At 43.6% G+C, this 18,587-nt stretch overlaps 1 protein-coding gene across 6 annotated transcripts in view; it reads right to left on the bottom strand.

Annotated features, from left to right (window-relative positions):
• Nucleotides 1-17,655, bottom strand: part of IGSF5 (immunoglobulin superfamily member 5) — a 35,064-nt gene extending 17,409 nt beyond the window's left edge. The window contains exons 1-5 of one of the 6 annotated variants that reach the window (XM_005511345.3): nt 17,339-17,655; nt 14,414-14,537; nt 6,378-6,698; nt 5,030-5,338; nt 360-491 (exon numbers count right to left, since the gene is read on the bottom strand). In XM_005511345.3, coding sequence (XP_005511402.1) covers nt 360-491; nt 5,030-5,338; nt 6,378-6,698; nt 14,414-14,471 — 820 coding nt within the window. In that variant the 5' untranslated portion in view covers nt 14,472-14,537; nt 17,339-17,655. Of the gene's footprint in view, nt 1-359; nt 492-5,029; nt 5,339-6,377; nt 6,699-14,413; nt 14,617-16,961; nt 17,094-17,338 lie in introns of those variants that run through there. The other 5 variants (XM_065068152.1, XM_065068159.1, XM_021299634.2 and 2 more) reach the window with 5 other exon arrangements.
• Nucleotides 17,656-18,587: the final 932 nt, after the last annotated feature.

Genomic DNA, 18,587 nt, shown 5'->3' with positions numbered 1-18,587 from the left:
GAACACCTTACACAGAAGTTGGAAATGAGGCACACAGCACTGAACGTGTGCTTCAGCAAAGAACCTCAGCATGGGAACTGCACACCAGTGAAAGCTAATGTGCTCCTGAAAAACACTTGCCCTTTTTAGTTACTGTGAATAGCTGACACTGATTACTTTGGAACCAATTTACAAGAGGAACAGCAAGGTGAAGGCAAGGAGCATCTTAACCAGATCATAGTTAAAAGCAGGATCTATCTGCTCACACTTGTGTCTACAGGTCTTTGCACAGCACCAGAGGTGACATAACTAGGAGATTTATGAATTTATGAATTTAAGAAACTTTTTAAAGTGCAGATCAATTGTGAGGCTCCACTTACCTTTCTTCTTTAGGCAGCAGCAGCGTACAACAACTGCAATAATAATGATCAGAAGAACAATACCAACAACCGAAAGCACAACTGCAAGTACAATAACCCACGTGCTTCTGCTGTCTTCAATGTAATCATTTTCTGTTAAATTAAATGGAGAAATATTGTACTATCAGAGTGTCAAAACATCCTTTTCAGAATATTTACCTTTTTTGTGAGAGGCTATTAACTGCTTGTTGATTATTTAACAAGGAGTGTCTGTTTTCCAAATGACAGATTCTGTATTTATGGATGGTGCCCAAGAATTTAAAATGTTTCCATATGCAAATTCTTTATTGCAACTGTAACTTTTATGACAGCTACTTCTCTTCTGAAAACACAGGGTTGCAATTTTCCAACCTGAGGTTTATTTTGTAGGTGTGCTGGGCCTCCCAGCATCCTTTGGAGATGTTTGAGGTTGGGGAGAGAAGTTATGATTCTATTTAGATGTCTCTACTTCAGATTCTAAGTATCTTGCCTAGCTGCTTTTCTCAGTAGAAAGAAAATAGGTGTTTGGGTTATGATTCGTTTGGCCAAATGTGTGTGTGTCCCTTTTGATGAGACTAACAGCTCTGAAAAAGTGTCCATTTCTGCCCACAGACCACAGCAATAGTCTCAGGTGACTAGTACAAGTGGAGATCTCCAGCCTGTAGATGCAATTTTCTGATTAATTCCATCCTGGGATTTCTCTCACTGATTTCAACAGGTGTTTGATTTTGGAACATACTTGGTAGGGTATGTATTACCCACTTAAACAGCAGCAAAGAACAAAAACTGTAAAGAGTGGGAGTGTTTGGGAATACGTAGCTACTAACCCATCTTATTTACCATCCTTCTCACAACATTAACTTATTCCTCTGTCTTTGCTGTAATCTACAGTGTTAAATGAGGTGATTTAAAGATAATTCAGTGTCTTGCTGAAATCGGTTGCTATGACCAAACAGTTTTCCTACGGAGCTCCCGCGTGCACAGAATTTTTAAAATATAGCATATTTCCTACGTAGTTGGATGCACAAGAAAGATGTCAGTTCTGATTGTCACATTGTCCTGCCGATTGGTTTTGAACAAGTATTTCAGAATCACGTGATTCGGCTACCTGTTGAAAAGCAGCACCAAAACAATATTGACAGTTTCTTAGAAAAAAGCTTCCAATCCAAATTACAGGTGTAAGACACATCCAGACTTGACAAAACCCCTTCTGTCACGCTGGGTTTATAATTGTCATTTAGGCAAAAGCTTAAGCCTAGTATTAACGGAGATGCTAAACACACCTGCACAGGCCCATACCTCCAGACCGGCTGCCACACCAAGGTATTTCGCTCCCTGTCAGGTTCAGGTTACATACCAAGAGTATCATGTAAGGAGCTGAAGTGAGAAGGACAGGACACAACACAAACACTCCCAGCACTTCAGCATTGTAGTTTCTCTCCATTTTTGGAGGATCCAGAAAGAAAGTGGAGCTGGGACCAGAAGGTGTGAATGCAAAACCTGCCAGTTCAACACGCAAGTAGGGGTGCAAGAGAGGGGTACTAAGGCCATCAAATCACTTTTAGGCCTTTTAGTAAATCCACAGCAAGTTACGTGAGATGCTTAGCGTGGATAAAGCACTTTTCTCTATCTATAGAGCCCATCCTCTGTTGCTCTCTGGACCTCTGGGCCCTCCCAAAGCTGCTCCAAAATTTACCTGGGCTAAGTAATATCTGCAGATAAAAAAAAGATTTTCTGTGGCACACGCTGGTAAGCAAGGAGAAACCAGAGACTGGAAAAAGCTGCACATTGCTTCTTGGAGCTTTCTGGCTAACTTACAAAGCAAAGGAAGATCAGGCTCATCTCATCTCATCTTCTGCAGGTCACAGACCAATTAAGTCAACACTGATGCCCAAGAGAGCTTAGTCCCAGCTAAGGGACTGCCTTGAACCTCATTTCCCAATAAATTCTCTGTGAATACATCTGCCAGGATGACTCTATAGGAGTTCCCAAATCTCAATCAAACATTACTGTGAGTGAGTTAACTCTGAAGGAGGAGTGACTGACATAAACATGCATCACCTTGGATGGAAAGGTCTGAGATTAAGACTGATCTAGAAGTACAGGAAGGTAGGATGTTCATTGATCAGGAGAAGGCTGGCTGAAGAGAGCTCAGGTTTTTGTTTGCAGTTCTTGCAAATGGACAGGTATTACCTGTGAGGAACATGGAGGAATTTGATTCCTCAAGCTTTGAAGTGAGGGCTGAAATTGATGTTGCAGTAGTTTTGGGAAGGATTCCTTAGACGTTTGAAGCTAGTCATATTCTTTCCTGACAACAGCTAGCTAAGGCTGAGACTGTATATAAAAAGTCAGACAACCTTTGAGACTTCAAGTATGATATATATATATTATATATCTTCCTCTGTCATAAATGCCATGTCTTTGTTTCCTTCTAATAATTTAAGGACTTCATATTCTCACGTCCTGACAAATTTTCAGTGTCTGCTCCTGCACAATGATTTTTCCAAAGAGAAATGAATTATGGTCCTTTACAATCATTAATTACATACTAATTGTGCTTCATGACATCTGTTTTTTGCCTCTTCTGATTTACAATGAGTAGCTATGGAAACTGACGGTGGATACCTCAGTACTTCACAAATGAGTAGGCAGGGGAATTTATTAATTTCCTCAGGATAGTTCTATTTTGCTTAGTCAGTAATTAGGATCAATCTGACTACAAGGATGTCAAATTAAGAATGGTGAAATTACCTTTTTCAGCTGCATTAAAAAGCAAGTACTTCTGAAAGAGGCTTGTTAATAATGACTCATACTTAAAATACAAGGCACAGTTACTCAACCTCCTCAGTTGTTTGTGTGTCGAAACTTCTATACCAAACCCTTCATCAATCCACTATAAGAATGTCTTTCTATGTGCCATGTTCAACCGTTACAGAAGAAAAACCTGTTCATTAAGAGAAGCTGTCAGCATGATTATAGCAGTTCACGATGCTCACCACATCATGAAAAGAAACATAGGTTCAAAGACCTACTCTGAACAGAAGACAGCTGAGGATGCATAGACCTAAGGCAAAAAAAAACCTCCATATAATCTATACATTCCCTGTACCACAGGATCAGGCTAATAAAAGTGATATCACTGTAGGCTGGACTGTGTCACTGTAGGAGGCGGTGTACCTACACTTAGTAACCTCAGCTCCTCTCATGCTTCCAGTTTAGTTTGTCTTGAATCTCCTCCACCTGACAGATGAGACACTTGGCTAGTCCCAGCAGAGAAATGTTCCTAAGGACAGTCTGGTATTGTCTCCCTCGTCTGCATGAAACACTGCTTACCCACAGGGAGACACTTCCTCTTACTCAGTCTTATTTTGTTACAGTTTGGAAAACAAAAACATTTTCTGTAGGATTCGGTTAGATTGTGAGGCAGATCTATAGTGATAGTCCCGCTTGCTTTGTTCCATGCTGGCAGTACAAACCAGGTAACACCATCCTTTTCACAATGAACCTCTTAATACTGTGAATGTGTTAAATTATAGAATTTTATTTTCATAGGATGTCACTGAGGCCAAAAATCAGCAGCATTACAGAAAATGCTGACAACCTTAGCAAAAATATTTAGGGTTATAAAAGGTCCTGCTAACTGTTCTTGAGAGATATGACCTGCACCCCTGCTTGGATTAAAGCTACCCTGAATTTACTTAAATAAAAGGCAATAAAAAGCAACCAAATGCACCATCCAAAGAATTCTACATATGTTGCTGCAGGACTTTTTTTCCCTTCTTCTAAGATGTGAAAGAGACCATGACAGGAAGAGGAAAGCAGGGCCAATGGTTTGTTGATCTCAAGTAGACTTTGGGATAAGGCACACAAATATGAAGATTCTCTTGACGACCTGATTCTTGTTCTGTAATGGGTGAATATACCACATACGAAGACTTTCTTACAGCAGATAAGGGACACAGTACAGAAGTTCCTACTTTTAAATGCTGCCATCTGCAGTTAAGTGCCAGCCTCAGTGCAGTCCTGGGGATGTTACCACCATACTACAACAGCTCCATCACGTCAGGTCACCGCTCACATGGAGAACTTTCCATTTGCACCTGAAGTACTAGTACAGAATCTGTTTCAGGTTGTGTGTAGAAATGGGGAGTAAAACTCAGGCTTTTTTTCCAAGTCAGTGGTAAAACTGGTGTTGAATATTACGGAGAGGGGTCTGGCTTTGAGTAAACGAGGCCTAACACATCATGCTAATATGGCATGCATGGCCTAATCAGGGATATTTAAGATCTAAATTCATCAGATGTTTACTTGATCAAGGAACAAAGGCTGGTTTTCTTAGCAGTGAATCCATAGTAGGAGCCAGTGGCAGATGTACTGCTTCATTTGTCTTGCTCAGTCCTAAGTTGGACTTCATGGTTCATTAGACTTGTAGCAGTCCTCTCAAAGATGTGAATTTTACTCTACCTATGTATCGGGTTGTGGCTACTGGGCCTTAGTTCTATCACCTTTGCATATCTCGTGGTATTTATTTTGCAAATAAAAGACTTTTCAAAATAAAACAAAGCAAAACAAAACAAAAAGCACAGTTCTAAGTATAGGCATTACAGTACAGGCACTAAAATATAGGAAAAGTACAACAAACATTCACTTACCCATAGTAGAGTTGACAAAAATAACAGTTACAGTTGCATTCTGAGGGTTAGGGAGTGCTTCTATGTCAGCTAAACAAGTCAAAATCTCAGTGTCCACCGGAGTCAAAGTTAGGATGCTCAGGGCATTGTGGAGGCCATTAGATCCTTGACTTTGCTGGGTAACATACCTTGACTTATCAATGAAAGAGTCATTTGTCATCCAGGCAATGTCTGGAGCTGGAGCCCATTCTAAGGCTTCACAAACAATTTCAACTGTTTTGTTCTCTGTTACTGTTAAGGTGCTATTTTTGATGAATAAAGATCCATTAACTGTAGGAGGGAAAAGATGTTTTGTTCCTTCAGAATATTTGGCTGCATTGCTTTCCTGCTGATCATTTTAAATCTTATCTTGCTACCTAGAAATAGCTATGCCTTGAGATATTAAGTCAAAAACAATCATTATTAGCACAGATATACCATATGCATGAAATAAACATGCAGATATTACAACTTCATGGACACATTGTTTGGCATGTCTAAAGCACAAGTCTCAGGTTTCAGTACCTTTCCAATAAAAAGCAAGAAATTAGACTTTTTAGCAATCCTGATATATTTCCAACTGAAGGACAAAATAATGAAATAACAGTGTTTCTCTGTAAGTTTTAAGTATGGTTGGGTTTTATCAGGAAATGTTTACAGGTAGATGATGAGATGTTCTCATTGCATAAAGCATCTCCTTGACAAAGGCTAGTGTCATGTGGTTAGACCTTGCTTTACTGGCTGCATTCTGTCGCTATTGATGCTTCAGAGAGGAGAAGAGGTCTCATGTACAGGGGCATGATATGCAGGAACTTTTTGTTCTTTGGAAATGGAAGCTTGCAGCAGCAATTGTATGTAGAATATCACATCATATCTCAAGGGTTTACTTCTACGTACCATTAAATCAAACTCAAATAAGTTAGACACAGACCGATTCCTGAAGGAGAAAGGAGAGAGATGTGCTCTAAAGACAGCAGAAGGGTCATATAATAAGATGTGCATAGGGGTAATCCATACTGTTTCTAGCCAAAAGATAATTTTGGAGTGACTGCTTCTGGGCCTGATACAGCCTTCAGGCAATTCAGTGCAATCCAATGACAAATAAAAGATGTAACTGGAAAAAGCAAAGGCAGTCATAACCTTTGTTAATGGCACTCTGAATGTGACTCTGAAACCTGCTTTGAGAGTAAAATTAAGACAAGGAAGACAGGAGGAAAAGAATGGTAAATGAGAACATGTACTCCTTCACAGGGATAATTTGAGCAATCCATCAGAGGATTCCTTTAAGTGCAGTATAATAAAATAGCTTTCTATTGGTGGTTATACGCACCTTGAACAGAAAGAAATGCAAAGCTGCTCTCATTAGGTTGCTGGGTGCTGCATTCAATTTTTCCAGAATCACTCAGCTGGGTGTTGTGGATGATCAGCTCTGAGGTAAACCCATTGCTACTGGTATAATTTCGAGAGGTGAAGCGGTCTGATGTTTCAATGGCTCCCTGAGGATTGATGACAGTGAGGACAGGGTTTCCATTGAACAGCCAAATGAGAATTAGCCATCCTACTGACACAGTGCAATTAAACCGGGCATCTGAACCAGCAAGGACTGTTGCATTCTCAGGGCTATTTATGATAGAGTAACAAAAGCCAAGACCTGGAAGGAAGAAAAATATACAGTCTCTAAATACATATACAATACTGCCACCAAAGGCCTCTGACTTAATTTTTACTGCCAGCAATTTAAGACTAAAAAGCCAGGTGCTTTGGTTCAAATAGAGTACTGGGGTACTAAGCACTTAGTCATGTATCAGGAAAGGCTGCTGATTCAGTTAAACTGGCACTTCACCTCTGACAGCTGTCAGTACCTGATACTTTCAGGAAAAGATTCTTGCCTCTTGTTCCACAATTCCTGTCAGTAAGTAGTTAGAGGTATGTATGGTGAATGGGAATTACAACTGAGGAATGTTAATCCCACAGCAGTAAGCAGTGGTCAAATGCTACATTGTTATAACGGATCCCCAAGCCAATCATTAAAAACCCAAGAAGTACACACTTATGTAGTTTAAAAGATCTTAACCAGTTCAGAAATGGAGATGTATAACCTAATCTTTCAGCTCCGTCCTATATTACATGGTTTTCTTCAAAGATGCATTCAAATTTTGTCTCTGCTACTCCCATTCCGAAATCACCTGTCTCTCTTCAGTGATTCACTAAAAGGCTGACTCACCACAGAATCACAGAATCAGAGAATGTTTGGGACTGGAAGTGACCTCAAAAGATCATCTAGTCCAATTCCCCTGCCGGAGCAGGAACACCTAGATGAGGTTACACAGGAAGGTGTCCAGGCAGGTCTTGAATGTCTCCAGAGAAGGAGACTCCACAACCTCCCTGGGCAGCCTGTTCCAGTGCTCTGGCACCCTCACTGAGAAGAAGTTTCTTCTCAAATTTAAGTGGAACCTTTTGTGTTCCAGTTTGCACCCATTACGCTTTGTCCTATCATTGGTTGTCACCGAGAAGAGCCTAGCTCCATCATTGTGACACTAACCCTTTATATATCTGTGAACATTAATGAGGTGACCCCTCAGTCTCCTCTTCTCCAAGCTAAAGAGACCCAGCTCCCTCAGCCTTTCCTCATAAGGGAGATGCTCCACTCCCTTAATCATCTTCGTTGCCTTGCGCTGGACTTTCTGCAGCGGTTCCCTGTCCTTCTTGAACTGAGGGGCCCAGAACTGGACACAATATTCCAGATGTGGTCTCACCAGGGCAGAGTAGAGGGGAAGGAGAACCTCTCTCAATCTACTAACCACCCCCATTCTAATACACCCCAGAATTTTGCTGAAATAATAATTTTTCACTTTTAGATAGGAAAACACATATATTCTCTAAACTTCAAGTAAATAAAGGAGTGTGTAACTGGCCCCTTTTCTGTAACTCAGATTGCTACTGATTTTTTCCAGCCCCAGCATACACCCTTCTATGCTCTTTCCCCTATTCATCTGCCCCTTCCCCTATTTCTCACACATGCATCACATACCTACTTATCCACCTTCTCAGGCTTTCTGTTAACCAAAGCTGCTGTAATTCATGAGTTTTGCTTCCTCAAAAGGTAGTATGAATTTTCGCTGCTATCTTTCAGGACTAAAAGCTCCTTTCTCAAAAGGCATTTTTTTTTCTTTCCCTCCTCAGCAGACCCAGGACCTTCCATTGCCCTCAGAGGAATGAAGGAACAGTTGCTGCCCAGGCAGATGGTGGATCCCTTGCACATGGAAAAGCAGAATCACTCACTTCTACCAAGCAGAAAGTGAAGGAAGGACAAAAGCAGAGACAACCTTTTTCAAAGAAGCAGCTGTGACTTCAGTCCTTGAAATAGCTGGGGGAAATGGTGCTGTTTCGAAGGTGGGCAAATCTTAAACTGTTGTTCAGAGACAGGACATTGTATACCCTAGTCTTCATGAGGGACAAACCGTCACACTGTAAGAACATCCCAAATTAGTTGGTTGGTGTATTAGGGAACAGGACTTGAGAGAGCAGCTTACCGATGTCTTTCCTGTATTGGGGATCCCAAAATGGTACCCTGTCATGAGCCAGTCACTTTACTAAGTCACTGGACTGGAGGAGGAGGGAGGACTGCCATTGCACACCCTACTATCACTAAGGTCCATCTCAGGGAATCACCTGTGCTCTGCATGCATGCCACTGGGCACAGCTCTTCCTCATCTCCCCGAGCTGCTGTCATCTCTTCACCTGCCTCTAGGCCCAGGTCATCTCCTTTTTGTCCTAGTGCTCATCTGCAACTCACTGTGAGGGAGCTGCTCTTTGATGGAGGCACTGACAGGTTTCAATGGCAGGAGACCTCAGGAAGTCTCTAGCCCAACCATCTGCTCCAAGCAGAGCCATCTTCACAGTTGGGCAATTTGCACAGGGCCTTGTCAAATCAAGTTTGGAGTATCTCCAAAGATGGAGATTTCCAAGGTCCCTGCAGACCAAGCAGTTCTGCCAGTGAGATCCATCTCATCAGTAGGGTTTTCATCACTTACTGGGAAACATTCACGCTGAGGAAGCATCAGGACTGCCAGGGCTACCCTTAATGATTCAGGCCGCAGCCTGCATAATTACAGCAATTACATACTATAGTTCACAGCAATCTAATTAAAACCTCGTGTTTGCAAATTTGGCCTGAATATAAGTGTTTGATTATTTTTCAAGAGAAAGAAAGTCTGAAATGGCCATTACTCGCTTGCCACAAGTATTCAGGACAATGAAGTGATTTTTAAAGGTTTCATTCAATCTAGGTTTTCTACATTTTAGGCAGTTTATTCATTAGTGGATTAATTATAAATTACTGAAAAATTCATTTTTCATTCAGTCAACAACTGACATTAGAGGGGAGAATATGCTGTACTGTCTCACACAAAAGACATGTTTGATAGTTGTATAATTGGAACCAAAGCCCAATCTCAGTTACGACATTGCAACCAGAGCCTCAGTGAATGCACCCAGGGCATAGGGTCTGTAATCTCATTGCTCCATTGTCAACATCATTTTCTAATTCCCAGCTCACGCACAGTCCTAGGAAGTGTATATCTAACCAGGTTTGTGCCACGAATTGTTCTGTAATACAAATAGCTCCTCTCTTCCCTCCCACCTGCCACATGTATTTACAGACAAAAGCCTTTTCATTCTTTGTTTTGCAGGATTATACAAAGCTAGATTTCCCTGGTTCTTTGCATGATAGACTATGAGTTATCTCATGTTTACAAAAACCTTTACAAAAATTTTCCACTTTCTTGGTTTATGTTACCACTGCCATGCACCCTCATTCTCCAAAGTATATCTGTGTGTAAGCAATAAATCTTTAAACGAAAAGCAAACTTAACTTCCACTGATAGTTAGTAAATCCAGATAAGATATTATAAAACATATTTCTGTTCAACTTAAATGGCTCATTTTTTCCAGTAGTGTTTATTCAAAGCTCTCCTCAGACTTGTAAAGGTGAACCAAAATTATTTAAAACATGAAACAACCTGAAGATGAACTCAGCAATCAAATCATGTGCATGCCTTACTACATTGCTTTACATATAGTTAGCTCAACAAAATGCCTAAAAGCCATTTCCTCCCTTTTCTATTTGTCACTTTTTGAATGTTAGGAACTGGTCACATGCCTGTTGATGACATCATATACAGAGCTACGGGTTTTCTAATGAACATGCACTGATGAAGTGCATTTCAGTGAGACCATTTGTCACATAATATGTCCCTCTTCCCTGATGTTCAACATGCAGTTGGGGATCCTATAGGTGGGAGGAGGACTGAGGAGTGAGACATAGCTCAGCCTTGCCTCCCTTTACATCTCAGTAAAGCCCCAGCACAACTGAAAAAGAAGCTTCATGAGCCTTCTACACCAGCTGCCAAAACATTTTTGGTTGTTTAAACTTGGCTTCTTTATCTTTTTGCTCTTTATTTTTTATCCTGCAATAGCACGTGGAGTCCTGAACCAACAGTGCATTATTTTGTCCAACCCGTGTACAAACACTGATAAAGTGACTTGTGTAAGGTCAAAAAGGACATTCATGACAGAAATGGGATCTAAACCCAGTTACTAGTTCCTTAAGCCAGTGTTGTAAGTCCATTTGCTGGACCTTGTTTCTTGCACTAAGGAGAAAATTTTAGTGCTAGTTTCATTTGCATACTGCTTGAAAAAATATCTGGCAGATGGTTGCTTTTAGACAAATTAAGGCCTCAGGCTAGATTGTCATTGCATTTTAGAGGAATTACATGTTCAGCTCTGATCCACTGGTTTAACATCTGCTTTCCCACACACAACCAATACGAAATCCCACCTAGGCAAATATCATCTCTGCTATTAGGCTATCTTCGTATGTTGCACTGTCCCTTGTTTTTTGAAGAACAAAGTTATATGAGGACATTTATTTGAGGTACATCACCAAATGTTTATAAAGCAGTCACTAGTGAAAGTTCGACTAAAATTATAGGTATTTATGGTATTTCAGTTGCTCAGTCCTTCCCAACAGCATGCAGAGTACACACCAACTCCTTTATGAGTTGTTTGTTCCCTCCTCTGTCACACAAATCCACTGTCATATCATTGCAGTTTTGAAGAAATGAAAATGCATTTCATTTTCTGAATGGCGCCTGCACTGAAGGAACCTCACTTGCCAGAGAATTGCCCTGGTCCTTCGTCACTAATGTTTTTACTTCCATGCTTGAAATAACTCTAAAGGATCACTTTTTCATGCTGAAAGTTTCAGCAACAAGGGCATTGGGATGCTCCTACCTTCTTTTCCATCCCTCCTCTCCTTTGATGACTCTTTCTTTCCTCTTTTATGAGAGACCTATTTGGATACAGTGCAGTAAAGGGCAATATGGGCTTATCCTTTTGCCACAATTATTCCTTTTTTTCAGCCTCATTATTGTATTTCAAAATAGTATTCCACTCTGTATACATATTGTGTTTCCATAAACACTGCCTTTTATCTTTCAGTTTTTGCATCCAATCTCTGTCTTCCTCCCTTCCTTCTCTGCTATTTCTGTTTCAATTACTACATTTTTTCCTTACAGTGTGTTCTAAATTCCTTTTTCTTTTCACTCATTCTTTATTCTCTTGCTCACTCTACCCTGTCTTCTGTCTTCTCTGCCTCATTGTTGGCCCACTGCTTGAGCAACAGCTCTGCAATAAATTGTTTCGGATTTAGTTGGATTTTTCTTCAGCTCAAGTTTATTTCAAAAACCAATAGCCCTGCAGCTGAGCTTTTTGAACACCAAAATAGGTTAGAGCTTGTCAAAGCCTGCAGAGAATGACTAGTTTGTTTGCTTATGTTAACAGGAGTTTTTTGAATGCTTACAGGATGTTTCTGACAAGTAATACCAGTCTACTGGTACTTGGCAGCACACATTTCCACCCACCAGCACACAAACCTCCCCACAGCCCCCAAGTGTGTCTTCCCGTCTCTTCTCTCACTCACTGTTTGACAGCTCTCCCCTGTAGCCTCTCCTGGCTTTGTTGCTGGACCACTCCTCTGGTCCTGCACTGTTTCCTGTCTCCAGCAGTGAGGGTCCCCAGGCTGGGAGCACCACAGCAGCACCACCATGGATGTCCCAGCAGCAGGCTGAGACCCTGCACTGGTCTGCAAGGCTGTCACTGACAAAGGACGCCCAGTGCCCACCCAGAAGGATGGGTGTTCAAAGCAGCTGTGCCATGAAGCTGCTGCAGCAGCCCAGCCACACCGCCCACCCTCGCCGCTCCCGACACTGCAAGAGCAGCAATGCCCCTTTCAGGTGCAGCACTTGTCTCTCCACAACAGACTTTTTGTTGTCTGCTCTGGGGTGTGGGCACTCCCATGGCTGCACCACACAGAGCAGGCAGTGCCTGCTACCCCAGTACAGCCCACAAGCGGGGTAATAAAATGCTCATTGCAGGCATGTTTGATTGAAAGCATTAGTGAAGGGTAGCAGACATCTAAAACAGGTGGTACTCTGCTCTGGATGCTTAAGAAGACAGTATAAGAAACAGAAAAAAATAGGAGGGACAGGTGCCAAGCTCTTCTCTCTGGTGACCAGTGAGAGGACACGAGGGAATGTCAGGAAGATGTGCCAGGGGAGGTTTAGGTTGGACATGAGGAAAAGGTTCTTCCCCCAGAGGGTGGTGGAGCACCAGAACAGGCTCCCCAGGGAGGTGTCACGGCCCCAAACCTGACAGTGTTCAAGAAGAGACTGGACAACACCCCCAGACACATGGTGTGAACTGTGGGGTTGTCCTGTGCAGGGACAGGAGTTGGACTCGACGATCCTTGTGGGTCCCTTCCAACTCAGGACATTCTATGGTTCTGTGATTTCCTGTTACATCGTCTTATTGTCCAACAATAAGACATCTAGAGGCTGCCTGAGCCAGGGGTTGCATCTGTACCTGTAGATCTATATTCCATGCTATTTGTTTCTAGCTTTTTTCAGCTTCTTTACAATTTGGTAACCCTTATTTTATTACATACTGTGATGAAAAGTGTAGTCTTTGGTTTGCATTAAACCTTCCATCTGATAGTTTTACTGGTTGCCTCTAGTGTTTTTGTTATAACCATTATAACCATTTCTCCATTCAGCTCCACATAATTACTTTAATAAATCTTTACTGTTTCTTCCTTTTCAAAGGCAGAAAAGTATCCCAGTGAAGGCCTCCTCATACCTTTGATCACCTCTGTAATATTTTATACCATTTGCAGACCTAATGAGTGGAAGGGCTAACAAAACATTTAGTATTCAAGACACAAGCTTTATATGGATTCATATAATGCCAAGTTTCATTGTATTTCCCTTGCTGAAGAGCGTAAGCAGAGTATTTTTCTCTTTTTCAGCATTTTACCGTCTTTCCTAGAAATGTATTCTATTCCCCCACTAGATATCATCAGTTAAGCGATGCTTTGTGTTAAAAGTTTTCTGCTCCTTTATTACTCACACATTTGGCATTGTGACATTTTATGGCAAATCTTCATAGTCTCTTTTTGGATTCGGTTGCCCTAAGTAGTTCTGCACCACCTGCAAAGTCTGCCACCTCACAGTTCACTCCTCTTCACTAGGTTGTTTAAGAGCTTGTTGAATACCACATATCCCTGTGCAATTCCACTGGGAACACCATTCTGCTCAGAAAACACAATGTTTATTCCTGCATTGTGTTTCCTTTCACCAGTTATTAAGCCATGATAATACCTCCCCTCTCATCCCAATCAGCTCTCTCCTTTCAGAGCCTGTTAAAACCCCAGGTAGATCATAATTTAAATATATATATATATATATATATATATATATATGTATAAAAGAAATCAAGAAATCAACCTTGTCTCCAACTAGTTACTTTATATTCACATTTTCTTTGAAGCTCTGCCACCAAGATACCTTTTATCTGAATTGACTTTGAAACTCAGGCGTGTGAAATGTAAAGTGGAGGCAAACTAGCGAAATGATAATTTGCACATAGTTCTGGAAGCAAAATCAGCTTCTGATATTGAGTTCTCTACAAATGCTCCCTCAAAAGCAGTTCGGAACAGGCAAGAGGAAGATGAGAACAAGGAGAGGAAGAAATAAGTGGGACATCCCTCACTGCAAGTGAGAGAGGGCAGCCTCCCCACCTCCTCCCCACCCCATCCACTGCTCACTCCTGCACACTGAAGTCCACTCTAAGCCATTAGATCATTCAGGCTTGAAATGCAAACTTAACCATTTCAAACACTAAATAATTCCTCTCTGGGACTTACAGTTCAATCTAATATCACCAGTAACTGCTGTTTACACAGCTTTAACATCAGTTCACACATTTTGTTCACAATGGCTCATTTCACCGGTTATGAATGTGTCCTACCTGGCAGCGAGGCAGTTAAGATGAGAGGAAGTAAAATGAATTTCAGGAACCTCTCCATTGGAGCATTCTATCCTGGTCCCGAAGGCAGAAAGCCACCAGCAGTCACTGCATACTTGAGAAGAAGCTGAAGAACAGACTGTGTTGAGAAACTCAGTAATGAGCTGCTGCTTTGTGTCCTGTGATAAAATGTGACTTTATGTGACCTATATTACCAACAAGGGGAGAAGATTAAGTGAGGGAGGGTTTGGAAGGAGAGCAATATCTTTTCTCAAAACAACTGTTTCAAAAGAAGTAGAGGAACTTTCTTGAGCAGAGAAACCTCCCCCTGTGGACCTTACATCTTTCATGTGCTTAGTCCCTCCTGGCTCTTACAACATTACTGCTTCAGGATTCACTGTGTCAGGGGAGCTCCATCTGCATCATTAAACTTAATAATGAGCAGCTGGGAAAAATAATTCTCTAAGCTGCTTGAAATTTCATGTGTATTGTGGGTGCACCGTCTGTGCTGCTGGTGGCATCCTGGTAAACTAATGAACCCTCTGCTGCACCATTTATTGTCACACAGGGCAACTACGCAGGGTGCCAGCTGCTTCCCTGGAGTCAAGGGGAGCAGACCTGCATTCAGAGAGATTGTTACCTCCCCCCTGTCCTGGGAAACTGATGCCTCCTGCACCAGGCAGCCTCTGGGACAGGAAGTGTGAGAATATTTCAATGCACTGCTACACCCAAAAAGATAGTTTTGCCATTTTTCTGTGTGCTTAACTCCAAAACTAGGATTCCTGCTCATGTATTTCCAGGGAGAGCCTGGTACCATCATTGCTCTGGCAGTCCTGTCAGGCCCCTGTTGCACAGGGGTCACCCCAGTCAGGAGGAGCAGCTCCTGCCACCCTGTTCTCTCCATCCCACCTGCCTCGGGGCAAGGATGAGAAACACCATATCTCCTTCCAGCTCCCCAGACTGAGTGCTCAGAAGACCTTCTGCTGCAAAGGGGGACCCCAGAATTATTTCTCTGAACCTGAGAGTGCCTTTTACACCTCAGAATAAAACATCACCTGCACTTCACCATGGTCGGATATAAGATACAGAGCTTGGGTGGGAGCCATCACCTTACTTTTGCATTTTCTGCTTTTCCAATGCTTGTGATTCACTTGTGTGATGTTATTCTCCTCCCCCTCAAAATGTGTGGGAGAGAGTTTAACTGCACTACTTGGTTTACAAACTTCTTAACTAGGAAATTAAATCTTGCATTCATGAAAGTGGCACTGGCCAGAGGATGTGATTTTGTGGCCAGCCCATATTCCTTGTCAGGAAGGTGTTTTGGATTTTAGGGGTGCTCTTTGTGGCAGCTCTGCACAATGCATAAATATCAATATCACCACAGAGACACTCTGACTTTCCTGGAACAACCACACTTTTTTGACCACTCTTTTGCTAAAACCAAAACCACACCAAGGCACAAAACACAAAAGCCCTGGCTCGGCTGTTTTGCTCCCCTTAAGCAAGCAGTTCATTTTGCAGTTTTGTGAGAAGACCCTGCATTAATTCTGAGCAGGCCTTTTGTGAAAGCAGTAGTGGTGGGATGGCACAGGGGTGGGTGGCAGTGCCTCTCACAGAGTGCCCATGTAGGAGGAATGTCTCCTGCCAAAAATACCAATAAAAACAAACAAAAAGCATATTTTGCTGTCTTTCCAAACATGTTCAGCTGCTGCATCAAGCTATACTGGAGCTCTGTTCACCTCTTGGTGCTTTAAGGAGGAGGTCTTGCTAAGTTTACTGCAGCAGCTCCGACTGGACCAGCTCAGCTGCCAATTTGCTTTGCATTTTCCCATTTTGCAAGCTTCCAGTTTACCTTGCAAACTTAGGAGCCAGCCCTGTCAATTAATCAACATCTAAAGCTGAACCTGTGGGTTGATTTCTTCAACTGCCTGTTGGGAGAGGAGGTAGTTTGTAGGCTGTTTTGGGTTTGTCCAGTGCCTTTTGAAAGGTTTTGGGTTTTTTTCTCACTTCAGTGTTTCATGTGCAGAGTAGTCCCCAGCGGACAGCTGGGACAGGAAGGTCACCATGCACTGCCTGGAGGGATTTCTGCTTCCTCTGTCACTGCGATACCTTGCTGTATGTACACAAACCAGACAGTATTTTCTAAGAGTTGGTTTCATCTTTCGTATGAAGTGAAACAGTCCAAGTAAAGCACCAGGAAGCACGTCAAGAAGTCAGTACTGTGTCCTTTTCCAGGAAGCTGCGATCCCAGGCACATCTACAGGTCTGGGGAGAAACCTAGCTGCACCAAAGCAAGTTGAGCTGAGCAAAGCGTTATGGAGAAGAATAAACGTGCTAGAATCTTATGCCCAAATTCAGTCTAAAATCAATAAATTATTAGGGGTGACGCAAAGTGAAGAGGGAAACGAAGGGATCTATAATGTTTTGTTTTGCTTCGTTTCACAATGGACTTTCAAAGGAACAGGAAATACTACCCAGTCCCCAGACAAAACAGCGTACTTTGGCCAATGATGAATTAAACACCTGGGGTTTGGCCTCAGCTGCTTTTTACCTTTTCTGCAGGTGCACGGGGCGATGAGCATTGGAAGTGCTGCTGTGTGTGGCTCCGAGCCTGCTCCTTCCTGCATCCATGCCAGAGGCGAGGGGATAATATGGATAATATCACCCTGAAGGAGTGGCAGCTGGATCTGGCACAGCAACAGAGAGGGTCTCGGGTGGTTTAGGAACCCCATGATGCAGGGAACACCTGCCCCAAACACCAGGGAGCACAGCAGTAAATGGGGGGTCACAAAACCCCTCTGCTCACCCCACTGCAACTAGCCTAGGGCTGGCCTCCCTGCTGTAGCAGGAGCAGAGGAGAGGGTTAAATTATCTTTCAGCTGCCAGCTCCTTCTGCTGCAAAGCACGTAATGTCTCCGGAGGGGTTACCTGGATCGCTTCCCTGGGCGCCAAGAGAGGGTGTCTCCGACTGCTTTCCCTTTGACGACGAGCCTGCTCGCACCCTCCACCCCGAGGGACACCGGAGGAGGCCTCCGGCGGCGTTCAAAGCAAGGAGCTCCAGGCCAGCCCTCGCTGCCTCGGGAAACCTCCCTCAGGCGGCAAAGCGGCTGCCCAGGCACAGCGGCGGGGAAGAAGCGCGGGCTCTGCCGCCTCTCAGCTACCAGGCCCCGGGGCAGGCGCCCGCTCTGACATTGTCCCCGGGATGTGGTGAGGTAAGGCTTGCCTCTCCCCTTCCCCCCGCCCAAATACGTGTATCACTGTGTTAATATTTAACCGGTCCCGCAGGAGGAAGTAAGGCACAGTCGATGACACACACACACTCGTACAGGGAGCGAACTTCATGCCGTCCCAGCCCGAAAAGCTGGGCGGGTGACACTGCCTGACATCTTGACACCGGGAGAATGTGCCACGGCGCTTGGATGCAACACAGGGCATGGCGGGAGGCAGAGGATTTATTTTCCCTGCTTTGTAACTGCACAAGTGAGTGTGTTGGTGCCCTGTGCCAAGGCTGGGGCTTGTCCTGCCATTACAGAGCTGCAGCAAACATGGTAAAGAGCAGAAGCGCCCACCTGTGGGCTCCACAATGGCTGTGCCCTCACCTGAAGGCACTGTCACCCACAGCCGGGGGTGTCAGGGTCCATCGGCAACCCCTGGCAGGGTGAGGGGCTGAGCCAGGACCAGGGTACACCAGAGTCGTAGAATCACAAAATGTCCTGAGTTGAATGGGACCCGCAAGGATCATCAGGTCCAACTCCTATCCCTGCATGTGACAACCCCACAGTTCACACCGTGTGTCTGAGGGTGTTGTCCAGTCTCTTCTTGAACACTGTCAGGCTTGGGGCAGTGACACCTCCCTGGGGAGCCTGTTCCAGTGCTCCACCACCCTCTGGGGGAAGAACCTTTTCCTCATGTCCAACCTAAATATCCTCTGGCACATCTTCCTGACATTCCCTCGGGTTCTGTCGTTGGTCACCAGAGAGAAGAGCTCAGCGCCTCCTCCTCCCCTTGTGTCAGGACCTGAAGGACACAGGGCTAGATACAATGGTGCCAAGGGGCCCATCCAGAGAGCAGGGCCAGGAGCAGGGTCTGGGCAGGGGCTGGCAACCTTGGGGGGCTGACGTGGGGCCCTGGGCCACGGGCAGGGTGAGGGAGCCCCAGGGTCCTGCCAAAGCAGGAG

This window comes from Columba livia, chromosome 1, assembly GCF_036013475.1.
Source record: "Columba livia isolate bColLiv1 breed racing homer chromosome 1, bColLiv1.pat.W.v2, whole genome shotgun sequence".
Taxonomy (NCBI): domain Eukaryota; kingdom Metazoa; phylum Chordata; class Aves; order Columbiformes; family Columbidae; genus Columba; species Columba livia.
Note: the sequence above shows the minus strand (reverse complement) of the source record. Positions and strands in the feature narration are given on the sequence as shown.